Source organism: Neomonachus schauinslandi, chromosome 15 (genome assembly GCF_002201575.2).
Source record: "Neomonachus schauinslandi chromosome 15, ASM220157v2, whole genome shotgun sequence".
NCBI lineage: Eukaryota > Metazoa > Chordata > Mammalia > Carnivora > Phocidae > Neomonachus > Neomonachus schauinslandi.
The window spans coordinates 45,138,851-45,153,509 of record NC_058417.1 but is presented as its reverse complement, the minus strand read 5'-3'; the positions used below and the strand labels follow the sequence as shown (position 1 = coordinate 45,153,509).

Here is a 14,659-nt window from a genome sequence, read left to right as displayed (position 1 = left end):
GGCTGGTCCAAGGGGTGTGGGCGTGGCTCTGGGGGCTGGCGGTTAGGGGTGCTGCCTGTTAGGGGCGGGTCTCGCGAGGGGCGGGATTTGAGTAGGCATCCTGGCATTGGGCTGCTGGTTCTAGGCGGGGCCTAGCGCTGGGCTTGTTGGGCGGGGCAGGGAGTTAGTTGCCGCCTCCCGGTAACTGGACTCCGGCGGCCAAACCTCCGGAGGCTGCGGGCGGCAGGCGAGCCTGCAGCAGATCCCGGATCCGGAATTCCCCGCTCAGGACCGGAATCAGGATCGGCCCTGCCCCAAACCGAGGCGGCGAGGAAGTCGAGAACTTGGATTGGGAAATCCCGGAACCCGGATCAACAAACCCTAGAACCCGGAATTTAGATCGGAAAATCCCGGCGCACGGATCGCGGAGCGGACTCGACACGGAGTCCGGAGCCCGGATCGCGACAGCGCCGGACGGGAGGGAGCGATGTCGGGCCGTGGCGCGGGCGGGTTCCCGCTGCCTCCGCTGAGTCCTGGTGGCGGCGCCGTTGCCGCGGCCCTGGGAGCGCCGCCTCCGCCAGCGGGACCCGGCATGCTGCCCGGACCGGCGCTCAGGGGGCCGGGGCCGGCTGGAGGCGTGGGGGGCCCCGGGGCCGCCGCCTTCCGCCCCATGGGCCCCGCGGGCCCCGCCGCGCAGTACCAGGTGAGCGGCGCGGATGGGCGGGCGGCGCCGCGAGCACGCCCGGGGCTGGGGGCGATGGGGGGCCTCGAGTGAGGGCCCCGGGGCAGCCACCTGGACACAGGGCACAGGGGCCCTGCGTGCGGGGTGCGCGGGACACGGTGGAGGGCAAGGCCGGGTGGTGGGGCAGTTGGGGGAGAGGGTACCAGCGACTCGGGTGGAGGGTTTGAAGCGGTTGGGAGGGTCTGGAGGCTTTCTTGGAACCGGGATTCTGAGTAACTGAGAGATGGAGGAATCGGAGCTAGTGAGTTGTGAGTGAGTGGGTTGAGAAGTCTAGTGTAGATCTCAGGGTAGGGGTTCAGGGAAGCACTGAGAAAGTTTTGCAAAAGGCCCTCACTGAGAAACCAGGGTTACCCTGCATTGGCCTTGGTCCCACTCTTGGTCTGCGCTGGGTTTTGGTTTTTTTTTTTTTTTCCTAGTTGGGAACTGGCAGAGCTCTAGCTGTCTGAGATGGCTCCCAGCTGCTGAGGAGGAGGACGGGCCTGGCTTCCCACGGCATGGGAGGTCGAGCATAGAGCAAGGGGATCCCAGCCTGTGCCGGGCAGGGTCTGCTCCAGGTCAGGCCCAGGAGCCCTCGCATGGGATGGCTCTGGGTTCGACCAGAGGTGGTGATGGCCAGGCCTGAGGGAGGCGGAAAGCCCAGCCCACTCTGGGCAGACTCTCTTTTTGGCGCTTGGCCTGGTGTCTAGTGCCCAGGAGTTGATTAGTCTGCAGGAGCGGAGAGGCTCCACTGAGCCCTGCTGGTCTGGGGCTGGAGGAGCCTGCTAGAGTTGCTTCAAAGAGTTCTGTCCTGACCCCTTTGGAGTTTGGCTTCAAAGAGAGAGCTCAGGTTGCAGCTTCAGAGGCCATTGAGAGCCCCCCCCACCCCCCCATCCCCGTCCATTATTTCTGGTTGCCCCAGAATGATTGGGAATGGTCCCCATCCTTTTTCCCACTCCCTCTCCACTTTTATTTAGCCTTTAGGTTCTTTCTAACAATGCCATATCCCACCCAACCCATGTGACCCAGCATTTGGCACTGGCTTCTTTGCTCATCTCCCAGGGAAGCTGGGGCTTACTCTGTTCCCTGAACTTCATGTCTCCACTAAGATCCTCATAGAATAGGGTATGCATATCTGTCCCCCACCCCAGTTCTGGTCCCTCACTTTCTAAACAGATGCTTAACTGGGGACAGTGATTTTTTTCCTCTTACTCCTCATTCTCCCTCCTCCCTGAAAAAAAAAAAGTGTCTGGGTATTGACAGAGATAGACCTGGTCCCAAGGGCTCCATCTTTCCCATCTTGCTTCCCCCCTTGGGGATTCATGGGTCCAAAGTGATGCTGAGGGGCCCCTGGGCCGGCTAGCTGAGGACTGGCCTTGGAGTCTCCCTGTGGGCCTTTGGCCTGAGAAGGATCTAAGGAAGAGATAGGAGCCTCTCCAGTGTCCTCTGCTCGAAACCCATGGGCAGTGTGGCCTGGGGAAAGCCCCCGGAGAGACCAGGTTCCACAGCCCTGTGTAGGGAGTGCTCTAGGGCCGGTGGCAAGGTCCAGCTGACCGGCTGGGTAGCCCCCGGCTGCTAGGGTTGGGGACCAAAAGGAAGGCACTGAGCCTCTGCTGCCGCAGGCTTCCTGTCCCACCAGCTTTACATCACCTCCTCCTGCTCTTCCAGGGAGGGGGGCAGTGGAGGTCGAAGGGGAGAGGGAGGACCCAGTTCACTCTGGCCGAGTTCAAGGAAGATCCTGCTTGGCCTCTGCAAGTCCAGTTGTGTGACTTCCAGGAGATGGGACTTGAGATCTGAGGGGCAGAGGGGTTCCTGTCCGTTAGGGCACATGAGGTGAGCTAGAAGAGCGAGGGTTTCGGGGCCCAAGCTGGGTAAGTAGGGGAGCCCCTGCAAAGAAGGGAAGTGATGACCCACCTCCCGCCACACCATGGTTCTAGCCGTGGATCATACAACAGAGGAGGCGTGGGGGGCCCGCGGGGCCCATGGGGAGCTTAAGGAAAACAAGAAATGAAAAAAACAAAACCCAAAGAAACACAGAAATTGTTGGGTTCACTCCAGAGTTCAAAATAGGTTCTGCTCGCGGTGGGGTATGTTCTCTTCTCTCAGGCCGGGCCAGCGGCTCGGAGGCGGGGCGCCGTGTGCTCTCTGGAGGTGGCGGCCTCAGGCCCGGCCACGTGCCCCTGCTGTCCTGGGTGGGAGGTAGAGGCCCACTTAGGACGTGGGCTGGTGCCGGGCTGGGGGGAGGGCGCCGTCGCACGCTTCCGAGCTTCAGGGCGCTGAGCCAGGCCTACCTAGTTCTGCAGGCAGGAACTCAGAGCCTGGGGAGACCCGACCTGGGTTTTTTTTTTTTTTCCCCCTCTTGGGTTTTTTATTTTGAAGTGGAGTTACTGGTGCTTCAAAGAGCAGGTGTGGAGCTTGGCAGGACCAAGCTGGGACTTCGTGAGCTGTAACCAACCTTCCCCTGGGCCTCTTCTCTCTCTTGGGGGGAGCCTGGGGCCCTGGGCGAGCCGGGGGCTCTGTGCCTGGGAAGCGGGAGCAGATGTCTGGGAGGGGCCCGTTCCAGGCCCTGCCTGTACCGCGTTGACTTGGGGCTTCCTGCTGCCGGAGCACCTGCCTGCCAGGGGTGGGTGGCGACCAGGAGGTTTTGGGGACCGCCCTAGTGAGTAGCTTCCCGGGGACCACAGGAACCTAGCTCGCTCTCTGCACATCCCCCTGCTTCAGTTGTTCCTCCACTCAGGCTCAGGGTGGGGAAAATCGGTCCAGGATGTCTGGAGCCTGGACTTGAGGCTGTGGCCACACTGAGTTTTTTTCTGTAATTTGGCCATGGCTCATTAAGGCTGAGGAACAGGCTTTCACCTTTCAACAGCTCAGATGAATCTTTTCCTGATGAGGAGAAATTGCAGCAGGGCTCCTGAGGCCCTGGAGCCCCCTGCCTTTAACTCCATTCTCCCAGATGCTTCTACCACCTCTTCCTCCTTTGCCCTTGCCTACATTTCTGGGTCATTTTTCTCCATCTCTGCCTCTGGTCAGGAGTCTGGCCCCCTGTGCTGAGAACATGAGTTCAGTGCCAGATGAAAAAGTAGGGGAAGCATGTCATCTCCACGATACTGGGCCCGGGTGGGGGGGGGGGCCTCTGATTTGGTGCAAGTCCCCACCCAGCCTGACTTGGTCGGGTAGTTGTGTGGGTTGCATAATCTGGGCCCTGGGGCCAGCCCCGTGAAGCTGCCAGGGACAGTGTGTGCGTCGCAGAGCTGCCAGACAGGCTTTGCAGGCAGCAGCTGTGGGGAGGGGGGCACGGGGCCGGGGGGACTCCCAGAAATGTTGGGGAGCTGGACCTCGGTGGAAAATCCTTCTGCGGGCTTCTAGAGAAGCCGTTTTTGTCACCCAGATTCCTGGTGACCCTATGACTGACCTTGTATCGCAGGATAATCTTACCTCCGTTCTCCAGTTTGGGACTGTGCGGGCTCAGTTAAGGCCCAGGCGGCCCCAGCGGCCAGGTGGTGTGTGGACCACAGACAGAGGCCACCCAAGGGCCACAGCTTTCCTCTTGGGGTCTTCTGGCATCGGGGTGGGGAGCAGGGCAGTAGGGAGGTAGAGAGAAGGGTCCAGGTCTGGGTTGTAAGTAGGGGCCATATGGTGACCAGATGGTCTCTGGACTCTGCCTGAGGCCACCGCCGCCAGTCGGGACATGCTCCTGCTGGAGCTTGCTCACCTGCGGGCCCGCTGCCTGACGGGCATACCAGCCCCTCGGCCCGTCTTCCTCCCCTCGGTCACACCGCTGGGCTGGTGCCCAGAGATGGATGTTGGCGTTTTGCCTACTCCTGTCACCCTGCCTCCGTCCACCCGGCTGTGACCCTGCCCCCGTGCCGTGCTTTTCTCTCTCATTGGGTGGGAGTGCTTGGTGGGGCCACGGGAGGCCGTCCGGAGTGCCTCGTAGCCGGCTGGCCCCAGGGAGCGGGGCATGGCGTGCGGGGGCTGGAAGGCGGTGTGGGGCGCCGAGACACTCCCGCAGGCCGTTCCCTCGCGGCAGGCCTCTCCTCCCACCCCCGGGATGCTGGCAGGCCTCATTTGCTGGCACCGATGCCAGGGCGGGTGAAGGGGGCAGGGCAGGTGTGGTTTACATTTCTGCTCTCAGGCATCTGCTCCCCTTTGTTCCTGGCCCTCCGACCTGGCCTCTGCGGTGTGCTGCTTCGGGCCGACCTGGCTCAGGAGAAGGATGGAGAGAACGGGCTATGGGCCCCGTGGGGCCCTGCCGCTGACCTATGCACCCCCATTGCCTTGCTTCCCCCAGCGGCCTGGTATGTCACCAGGGAGCCGGATGCCCATGGCTGGCTTGCAGGTGGGACCCCCCGCCGGCTCCCCGTTCGGCACAGCTGCTCCCCTTCGACCTGGCATGCCACCCACCATGATGGACCCATTCCGCAAACGCCTGCTTGTGCCCCAGGCCCAGCCCCCAATGCCCACCCAGCGCCGGGGGTAAGACCGTCTTGTTTCTCCTCCCTCCACCCAGCCCAGCTGTAGTGGTAACAGAGCAGTTCCTTCTGTCCTAAGAGCTCTGATGATTGAGGGGCACTCCTGGTTCTTCTGGGGGCGGGTCCTAGGGGCTGGAGGGGTGGGTGGGGGGTGGTATGTTTGGACCACTGACATCTTAAGTGAGTTTTCGTCCTCCCTAGGTTAAAGAGGAGGAAGATGGCAGATAAGGTTCTACCTCAGCGAGTGAGTATGTTGGGCAGGGGCCTAGGAGGCCTGCCCAGTGGCTGGTGGACTGTGGGTGCAGTCAGGCTCCCCCAGTCCTGGGATGGGGGAGCAGGGAGCCTGAGCTGCAGCAGAAACAAGCCGAATTCCTCCCTTCCTCCAGATCCGGGAGCTTGTCCCAGAGTCTCAGGCGTACATGGATCTCTTGGCTTTTGAGCGGAAGCTGGACCAGACCATTGCCCGAAAGCGGATGGAGATCCAAGAGGCCATCAAAAAGCCTCTGACGGTGTGTGTGCAGCCCTGGCCAGCCCTGGGCCTTCCCAGACTTCTCTGCCTCTCCTTGGCCTTGTCTTCTGGAGGCCAAGCATGGGGCTGCGATTTCTCACCCTGCAGGATGCAGCCCATTAGTGGAGCATGAGCTCAATTTAATGTGGTGGGGTGGTGGGGCCAGCATGGTTTTTTTTTTTTTTAAGATTTTATTTATTTATTTGACAGAGAGAGACACAGCGAGAGAGGGAACAGAAGCAGGGGGAGTGGGAGAGGGAGAAGCAGGCTTCCCGCAGAGCAGAGAGCCCGATGTGGGACTTGATCCCAGGACCCTGGGATCATGACCTGAGCCGAAGGCAGGCGCTTAACGACTGAGCCACCCAGGCGCCCCTGGGGCCAGCATGTTTTTAACAAAATATAAAATAGAAATTATAATACTTCACAGTAGGGTAGTACTTACCATAGAGGTATCATTTAATGACATTTTGTTTCAGATGTTTATATATGTATGTGGATCGTGGGTTGTGATTTAAAATGTAAACGTTATAGATCGTTATAGATCACGGTCAGAAGTTTGCAGGGCAAGACTAGAGGATAGATAGGGGTAGTTCCTATCTCCCCCCACACCTTTTTAAAAATAATAATCCAGAACAGTCCCCTGAATGGTGAAAGCTTCCAGAGACAAGGATACTTTGGGGCCACGATGGGTGTCTGAGTTGCGTTTAAAGTGTGAGCTGGAGACTTCTGATTTGCCTGACAGCACCCTCCATGTCCTGGTCACACCACCAATCCCACTGTGTTGGAATTTTCGGTAGTCCATGTGTCTCCCCCATAACTGTGAGTTCCTCAGAGTCTGGGACCGGGATTTCTGACTCCTGATTTCCCGTGCCTAACAAGGTGCCTGGCCCCTTGTCTACACTCAGTATTGATGTGGGAAGATTGGGTAGCATTGTTTTCCAACTTGTCGGCGTACCTCTAGCTGGCTGTCTTTCTCGCTCTTCAGCAAAAACGAAAGCTGCGGATCTATATTTCCAATACGTTCAGTCCCAGCAAGGCAGAAGGCGATACTGCGGGGACCACAGGGCCCCCCGGGGGAACCCCCACAGGGGACAAGGTGGCTTCCTGGGAACTCCGAGTGGAGGGAAAACTGCTGGATGATGTGAGTTGGGAAAGGTGGTGTCTGGAGGGGAGGTGGCCTGTGTGGGGTTGAGACTGGGGTCAGACACTGGGGCACTTCCGGAGAAGTCCTGCCTGAGGGAGAGGGCTCTGCTCAGGCTCACAGCTCCAAGCCAGTTAGAGGTTGGAGGTTGAAGATTTGTTTGGTTGTCACCATAGTTATCCTGAAGGTGGCCGTGAAGCATCTTGAGGAAGGAAGGGGGTACCCCTTTCTAATTCAGTCCTATTGGCTACCAGCGGGGTTGCACCCAGAGCCCTTTCCTGGCCTCCAGTCTCTCCCTGCCCAGTCTCATTGCTTCCTTCAGGGCCCCCGTCTTCAGTACCCCGAGCTTCAGAGTTGAAATAGCCCTCTTGTCGGGGGCTTAGCCTGGGTTAGGTTTGAGAGCCCAGCAGCACCCCCAGCTCACAGCCATGACTGTTCCCCAGCCTAGCAAACAGAAGAGGAAGTTTTCTTCGTTCTTCAAGAGCCTCGTCATTGAGCTGGACAAGGAACTGTACGGGCCTGACAACCACCTGGTGGAGGTGAGAGGCCCCGGGGCACAGGGAGTGCAGGCTGACACGCCGGGGGGACAGAGAAGCGGCCTTGGTCCCTTGGAGGGCCCAGTGTGTACACCCCTGCCCACTCCCTTGGTGACGAGGTCTGCTCCCTGCCTCCCTGCCAGTGGCACCGGATGCCCACCACCCAGGAGACTGATGGCTTCCAGGTGAAACGGCCCGGAGACCTCAACGTCAAGTGCACCCTCCTGCTCATGCTGGATCATCAGGTGACATGTGTCTGGGGGAGGGGGGCAGGTTCCTGTTGTAAACCCTCCCTGTCCTGCCCCGTCCTTCCACTTTGGTTTCTCACATGAACACAACCCACCCCCAACCCCCCCGTCCATTTCCAGCCTCCCCAGTACAAGTTGGACCCCCGACTGGCAAGGCTGCTGGGGGTGCACACACAGACCAGGGCGGCCATCATGCAGGCCCTGTGGCTTTACATCAAACACAACCAACTGCAGGACGGGCACGAGCGCGAGTACATCAACTGCAACCGGTACTTCCGCCAGGTGAGCTGGCTGCCGTCCTCCCCACGCCTCGCCACCCGGGCCCTACCCCCTGCTCTACAGCCCCGCGGGGCAGGTTCCTGGCCACGTTCTCCACACTGACCCTGGGGTGGTCCACTTCCCTCTGTGCCCTCAAAGGCATCACCAAGCCTCTGGTACTCTCTAGATCTTCAGTTGCGGCCGACTTCGTTTCTCCGAGATTCCCATGAAGCTGGCTGGGTTGCTGCAGCATCCAGACCCCATTGTCATCAACCACGTCATTAGGTAAAAGAGCCTGCCATGCCCCCTCTTTCCATTTCAGAGCCATTTACCTTTGGCTTGATCTAAAAGCCAAAGAGAAGTAGCCAGTTTGGTTTCTTGCTCCCTGAGCATGTGCAGGTTTGGCCCAGGTGGGTGGGATGAAAGTAGCTGCGTGCTTACCCTTCTTCTCCTGTGTCCTGCCTATAGCGTAGACCCTAACGATCAGAAGAAGACGGCATGTTATGACATTGATGTGGAGGTAGACGACCCGCTCAAGGCCCAGATGAGCAATTTTTTGGCCTCTACCACCAATCAGCAGGAGATTGCCTCCCTTGATGTCAAGGTGGGCCCTCTGCCTCTGCAACCTTCTCTGGGACCCAAGGTGGGGGTGGACAGGCTCTGTTGGGCATTTCTGTACGTGTAACACCTTGGGATGGGATCTGTGAGTCCTTTGGGGTTAGGCCTGGAAATAAGACTCCCTAAGAGTGGGGTCCAGTCTGACAACATGGACTCCCTTCTCCAGATCCATGAGACCATTGAGTCCATCAACCAGCTGAAGACCCAGAGGGATTTCATGCTCAGCTTTAGCACTGACCCTCAGGACTTCATCCAGGAATGGCTCCGCTCCCAGCGCCGAGACCTCAAGGTGTGGTCCTCATCCTGAGGTTGATCCCATCCTAGGCCCTAGGGGATTTTTACCCCCGTCACTACGTCCACTTCCTGGGGCCCCTTGCGCTGCATACAGCTCTCCTCCTGGCTCTCTGCAGATCATCACTGATGTGATTGGGAATCCCGAGGAGGAGAGACGAGCTGCTTTCTACCACCAGCCCTGGGCCCAGGAAGCAGTGGGGAGGCACATTTTTGCCAAGGTGAGGCTCTGCCCTGTGTGCTCTCTTGAGCTTGTGAGCAGAGGCCTGAGTCACTAGTCTCTCCTCACTCTCTCTCTCCAGGTGCAGCAGCGAAGGCAAGAACTGGAACAGGTGCTGGGAATCCGCTTGACCTAACTGCTCAGGGACCCCCTCCTCTGCCTGGAAGGGGACCACCCTCTGGGGCCAGAGACACACAGGCTAAGGATGGGGTGAGGGGTGTCTCCTGTCACCCTCTGCTCCCCAGCTATAGTTTCATAAATGTAGCGATAGGATTCCTTGTTGCTTGGTCCCCCCAAAGCCTTATACTTATTTTCTACTTCGGCTTTAACTGGGTTCACAAGAGATGCCTCCTCTGCTCCCTGCAGGCCCAAGTCGGTCCGCCGGAGGCTGTTCTTTGACATTGTCACGGAGACCTTTCAGAACCGGGCCCGCTGGCTTGGCTTGTTTACAGACCCCCTTGGGGCCAGTGTCCGAGCTGGCTCTGGGGCGCTGGGTCAGGAAGAGGAGCACAGCTCACGCTCTTCCTAGCCTTTCTAAACCAAAGTTCTTGGCCATTCCTACCAGCCCAGCCTTGCTGCTGGTTTTTCCTTTTCTTTGGGTATTTGCACTATGTGGGAAGCAGGTTTTTCTATGCGGGAACCACTTTTTTTGTACAGGGGTAAGTTGGGGTTTTCAGGGAGCCCTGTTTGGTGCCTCCCTGTTTTTTTCTTTCCTCAATCTATGCAAGCGGCTCTGGCCGCCATCTCCTCGGACACCAGGGGGCTGCACCCCAGCTCTTGAGCCCAGGGTGGGAGAGCCTCCTTGGAGGGGACTCCAGTTCTCTAGCAGGGCCTGAGGTACGGGTGTGTGTGCTTGGTGGAGGGCGGGGGGATGGGAGGGGGAGCGGTGGGGAGGACCGTTATTGCCCTTTGGAGCTTGGACGAGGGTGGACCCCAGGGCTTGGCAAGGGCCACTTCTGGCAGGTTTGGAAATTTCCAAATAAATCCTTGTTTATTGGTGGTACCTGGACCTGGTCATTCAACAGTGTGGCCACGCAGTAACACACTAAAGTCCTTCAGGGCTTGTCCCGCAGAGCTTTATTTGAGGGATCCACCCAAAAGACAAAGCACCTCACTTCCAAAGCTTCTTGATAGACATATTTTTCTCACTATCCTTCTGCATGACCTGGAGAGAGAAAGCATTAAGTTACAAACGGAACAACGAACACACACTCTACCCCCCCCCAATCAAGAGTCCGTCAGCAAGGGCAGAAAGACAAGCCTCTACCTTGGCTACCGCCATCTCGAAGTCCTCCTGGGTGACGTGGACACGCCGCTCCCGCAGGGCGTACATGCCGGCTTCAGTGCACACCCCCTGGGCAGAGAAAGGAAGCCAGGCACTGTTGCTGTGTCCTGGAACCCACAGCTTTCTGCCGTGGCCCCCTTCTCCTTGGGCCCTCCGATTACCTTCACTTCGGCACCTGATGCCCCAGGCATGAGCTCAGCAATTTTCCGCAGGTTGATCCCCCGGGTCAGGTTCATTTTCCGAGAATGAATCTTCAAAATATCTAGCCGGGCCTAGAGAGGGGACAGAGAGGAAAAGCTTGAGCCCTGTGGCCTACCTCCACAGCCAGAGCCATCCCCAGCTCGGCCCCTCACAAACCTCCTCATTGGGGGGTGGGAATTCAATTTTTCTGTCGATGCGCCCGGGGCGAAGCAGCGCAGAGTCCAGGATGTCAATCCTATTAGTAGCCATGATAACCTGAGTGGAGAAAGGGGGTGGTGGCGGCATCAGCCAAGCCCTTCCTTGGGCTGCACCTCGCAGGGCCTTCCCTTGGATGCCACCTCACCTTGATATTCTTGGTGGCCTCAAAGCCATCCAGCTGGTTGAGCAGCTCCAGCATTGTCCGCTGCACCTCACTGTCCCCTCCAGAACCCCCCTCCAGCCGTGAGGAGCCAATGGAGTCAATTTCATCCATGAAGATGATAGATGGAGCGTGTTCTCGTGCCATGACGAACAGCTCCCTCACCATTCTTGCCCCTGTGCAGAGGCCAAGCTGGCGTTAAGGGGGCAATGAGCTCCGTACCCTCACCTCCACCCCCTCGCTTCTGCTTGGTTTTCAGGTTTCTAGCCAGAGTTACCTTCCCCAATGAATTTCTGTACCAATTCAGAGCCGGAGACACGAATAAAGGTGCAGTCTGTGTGATGAGCCACAGCCCGGGCCAACAGTGTCTTCCCAGTGCCTGGGGGTCCATATAGCAGCACCCCCTAGAAAGAAACAGCAGGACTCAGGGCAGAAACCAGTCCCCACCTTACACTAGGGAACATTTACCAAGTGCTCGCTTTGGGCTAGGCCCTGTGCTAGATGCTGGGGTATAAGTAACGAACGTCGAGGTCCTTCCTAACGCTTTTCTCAGAGCCACCTCCGTACCTTGGCAGCACTACCCCCGGCCCCTCTTCCGTGGGGAGGGCCAGTGTAAGTGGCGTCTAGTATGTCCTGACACCTCCCCTGAGCCCTGTACTCACTTGGGCTGGGGCAGAATGTGCCAGTAACAGCATGACCCTTCCACAGAAATCTTGCTTCTCACCTTGGGCTGCGCAATGCCCAGCGCTTCAAAGAGCTCAGGATGCTTGACAGGCAGCTCGATCACTTCTTTGATCTCCTTAATCTGCTTGTCCAGTCCACCGATCATCTCATAGGTTGAATCTGGCACCTTCTCCACCATCATCAGTGACACTAGTGGGTCTACCTTGTTGGGCAAGATCTTGTGCAGAGTGTAGCTGTCGTTTCTTAGAGCCACCCGGCAGTTGGGTGTCACCTGGCCGAGGGGAGAGTTTCAGGAAGTGGTGTGGTGAGAGCTAAGCCCAACCTCCCACCTCACCTGCTGCACTCACGTCGTTGATGTCGATGTTCTTGTCCACATCTACGACAAACTTGCCTTCAGGATGCACCTAAAGAAACGAGGGCTCATTACCTTTCCTGACAGCCACTGAACCACCCACCTCGCCCAGAAAGACCCATGAGCCCTAAAATAACAAAAGAGTGTCCCGGCAAGACTACACACAGACGCATGGGAACGCACCAGGCATTAGGCTGCTCCCTGGGGGTCATGGTGCCTTTACCTTAACCAACACTTTTTTCTTATCCATGGCCCGGACTACTTCCCCCACATAGGAGCCCTGCTCCTGCAGCAGCTGTAGCTCTTCCCGCAGTAAGCGAACTGGATGGGAAAGAGACAAAACGGTCACCCAGCTTCTTTGGTGTCCCCTCTCCTACGACTCAATTCAATAGGCATGAATGAAGCACCATTCTGAAGTTTTAGAAGACCACAAAACTAAAGTCAGAATTTAGGTCTCTAAAGGGATAACAATGCAGCTCGGGAGAGGCATGCATGTGAACAACCATGTAACAGTGCAAAGCATAACCTTAGACTCTGAGAAATAAGCACCAAACATGAAGTCTCAATTTAGGGAGATTCGAACAGTCAGACCTCGGACAGACTGCCCAAATGCAGCCTTCCCATCTTTCCCTCCTCACCTTTTGCATTAAGCTCATTCCTCTGTGCCTGCAGCCTCCGGAGATTTTGGCTCTTATCATTTACAATCAGCTATGGAGGACAAGAAACAGAGCAGAAAACACTAGGAGGTTAAGCTCTTGGCCAAGATCCTCACAGGCTGGTATGAGCTGAGTGACAGAAGAGCAGAGGGCATCTGCATGTTCCAGATTGTGCAATAGGATTCTAAAGACCCTGTCCTTTCTTCTAAGAGTCCCTCTGGGGCCTAGGGCAGCCATCAAAAAAGGCTAGTTGTCCTAACACACTGGTCCAGAAATAACAAGCCCTAATGGAGAAAAGTTACAGCTGCCTCACATAGTCAATTTCTTTCGAGACAATGACACGGTAGAGTGGGAAGATCACTGAGTCAAAAGCCTAAGTTCTAACCCCACTGCTGCCAATTAACAGGTAGGTGAAACTAAGGAAAGCCTTTAAAAGGTCAAGATCTCTTACCAAACCATAAGTAGATACAGCGTCACCTACCCCGCCTCTTTTCTGGACTATTGTGAAGAACAAATGACATCACATAGAAGAACACTTCAAAGATGAAAAACCTAATATGATAGCTACAAATGTACCAGGAGTTTAGAAATCACTCTTGTGACTTTCCTTCATCCGATTTACATATTTTCCTTATTGCTGGGGTCCCTGCTCCCTCTTTAGGCTAGAGGACTGGATTGCCCAATTCCTTTTCATTCAGTCCCATGGAATCATTGTGCAGACCCGGCAATTCTGTCTGCCCTCCCACTCTCACCCTGCCCCAGCCCCAGTGTGCTAAATCTCATCTGAACCTTCGTGTTCCCTTATAAAACAAACCCTCACATTCAGGCTTCTAGACGAATGGCATTTGGCTAAGAGTACCTTTTAGGTTAAAATTTGACTCTTCAGAATGTGTAATAAACTCTGAATACTGATTACCTTCAAAGGAGTAGAAGTTGAGAGAAACAAGAGACTTAACTTCACATACTTCCTATGGGTGACCGGTTACTTCTACTGCACCCCCAATGGAATGATGTGGATTTATAGAAACACTCATTCAATCCTTCCTCCCTCTTTTAGCTGCCTCTGGACCTCTGGAGTCCGTCCTCACCTGGAGTTCTTCAATCTTGGACAGATAATACTGGCGGAGTCCACTGCCTGCCTTCCCCTCTTCCAGCTCCATCTGAAAACACAGTGTAATTATTAAACAGGCCAAAAAAAATGCAAGGGAAATACCCACTTCCAGCTTGGACTTTGGAGGAATAAGATTTGTGTTCGAATGCCCCAGTCCATCTCTTTAGAACCCTCCGCTTCCCCGTGACTAAACTAAAAGCAGAATGAGAATGCCGCCTACCTCCTAAGACTTTCAGGAGAATCAAGAGACAATATACACGGGAGCGCTTTGTCGCGAGTCAAGCGATGTAAAAACCCGAGGTATCATTACTCGAGGTGGAGCCACCATTAGGAACGGGGCCCTACCTCCTGCGACTCGCGGACGGGCCGGTTCCCGCTCCCATCGTTCCCCTCACTCTCTCCGCTTCCACGGTGTCTTCCTCTCTCGGCCCTGCTCTGACCCGCCGGGGGCGGCGCTGACACAGCAGATCCGGTCCCAGGCAGGGCCCAGTCTGGATTGGTCCACCCACCCCCGACCCACCCAACCCACCCGACCCTCTTGCCCCGGCCAGCGGCCCACCTCAGATCACGCCTGCTTGTCATCGAGCCCCCGTTCCCGCCCGGCCGCCGCAGGCGCCATACCTGCTCCGGTCCGTCAAGCGCCATCTTCCTTCTCTCACCGGCATCCGAGCCGCCTTGGCGCGCAGGCGCAAAAGCAAGGGCTTAGGGTCCAGCGACACTAGCAGAGAAGAATTCCGGGTCAATGGGCGGGGTGTGCGTCGAGACAATTACAAAAACAGAGGCCATGATAGGAAGGTGGCTGCGCGAGGTCAGGAGCTTGGAAAGGGATGAAGAGACCACAGAACGCCTACATGTTACTCTCTAGAATCTCGGTTTTAGTTCCGGTAATCGGCTCACCTGGCCCCAACTTCCAACTTATAATACTTGAGAACATAGAGAAGAATTTGCGGCCACGCTCAAAATGGCGAACACTTGGAGCCGGGGACGCAAGCGACGCAAGCGGAAGCGGAAGTACGTATGCTG

At 56.9% G+C, this 14,659-nt stretch overlaps 2 protein-coding genes across 4 annotated transcripts; one reads left to right on the top strand and one right to left on the bottom strand.

Moving 5' to 3' along the window:
* The first annotated feature begins 203 nt into the window (after nt 1-203).
* SMARCD2 (SWI/SNF related, matrix associated, actin dependent regulator of chromatin, subfamily d, member 2) lies at nt 204-9,992 on the top strand. The gene is made up of 13 exons (XM_021678500.1): nt 204-682; nt 4,989-5,173; nt 5,371-5,413; nt 5,556-5,678; nt 6,663-6,818; nt 7,262-7,357; nt 7,498-7,599; nt 7,723-7,884; nt 8,048-8,145; nt 8,329-8,464; nt 8,645-8,767; nt 8,889-8,990; nt 9,072-9,992. The coding sequence occupies exons 1-13, from the start codon at nt 467-469 to the stop codon at nt 9,123-9,125; spliced, it is 1,596 nt and encodes a 531-aa protein (XP_021534175.1). The 5' UTR covers nt 204-466; the 3' UTR covers nt 9,126-9,992.
* Nucleotides 9,993-10,049: 57 nt separating this feature from the next.
* PSMC5 (proteasome 26S subunit, ATPase 5) lies at nt 10,050-14,364 on the bottom strand. 3 transcript variants are annotated; one of them, XM_021678502.1, is made up of 12 exons: nt 14,258-14,364; nt 13,614-13,685; nt 12,508-12,577; nt 12,093-12,190; nt 11,865-11,921; nt 11,558-11,788; nt 11,111-11,237; nt 10,819-11,009; nt 10,632-10,730; nt 10,436-10,546; nt 10,257-10,343; nt 10,050-10,154 (listed from the first exon to the last, which is right to left on the bottom strand). In XM_021678502.1, the coding sequence occupies exons 1-12, from the start codon at nt 14,279-14,281 to the stop codon at nt 10,101-10,103; spliced, it is 1,221 nt and encodes a 406-aa protein (XP_021534177.1). In that variant the 5' UTR covers nt 14,282-14,364; the 3' UTR covers nt 10,050-10,100. The 3 variants fall into 3 exon arrangements, with proteins under 3 accessions (XP_021534177.1, XP_021534178.1, XP_021534179.1); XM_021678503.1 differs by lacking the exon at nt 14,258-14,364 and adding an exon at nt 13,857-14,076; XM_021678504.1 differs by lacking the exons at nt 12,508-12,577; nt 14,258-14,364 and adding an exon at nt 13,857-13,869.
* Nucleotides 14,365-14,659: the final 295 nt, after the last annotated feature.

Coding starts and splice junctions, on each gene's coding strand:
- SMARCD2 (XM_021678500.1), top strand. CDS start 467: ATGTCGGGCCGTGGCGCGGGCGGGTTCCCGCTGCCTCCGCTGAGTCCT. Junction 5,679..6,662: donor CCATCAAAAAGCCTCTGACG/GTGTGTGTGCAG, acceptor CTCGCTCTTCAG/CAAAAACGAAAGCTGCGGAT. Junction 8,768..8,888: donor CCCAGCGCCGAGACCTCAAG/GTGTGGTCCTCA, acceptor GGCTCTCTGCAG/ATCATCACTGATGTGATTGG.
- PSMC5 (XM_021678502.1), bottom strand. CDS start 14,281: ATGGCGCTTGACGGACCGGAGCAG. Junction 12,578..13,613: donor CCAAGATTGAAGAACTCCAG/GTGAGGACGGAC, acceptor TGTCCTCCATAG/CTGATTGTAAATGATAAGAG. Junction 10,344..10,435: donor CATCAGGTGCCGAAGTGAAG/GTAATCGGAGGG, acceptor TTCTCTGCCCAG/GGGGTGTGCACTGAAGCCGG.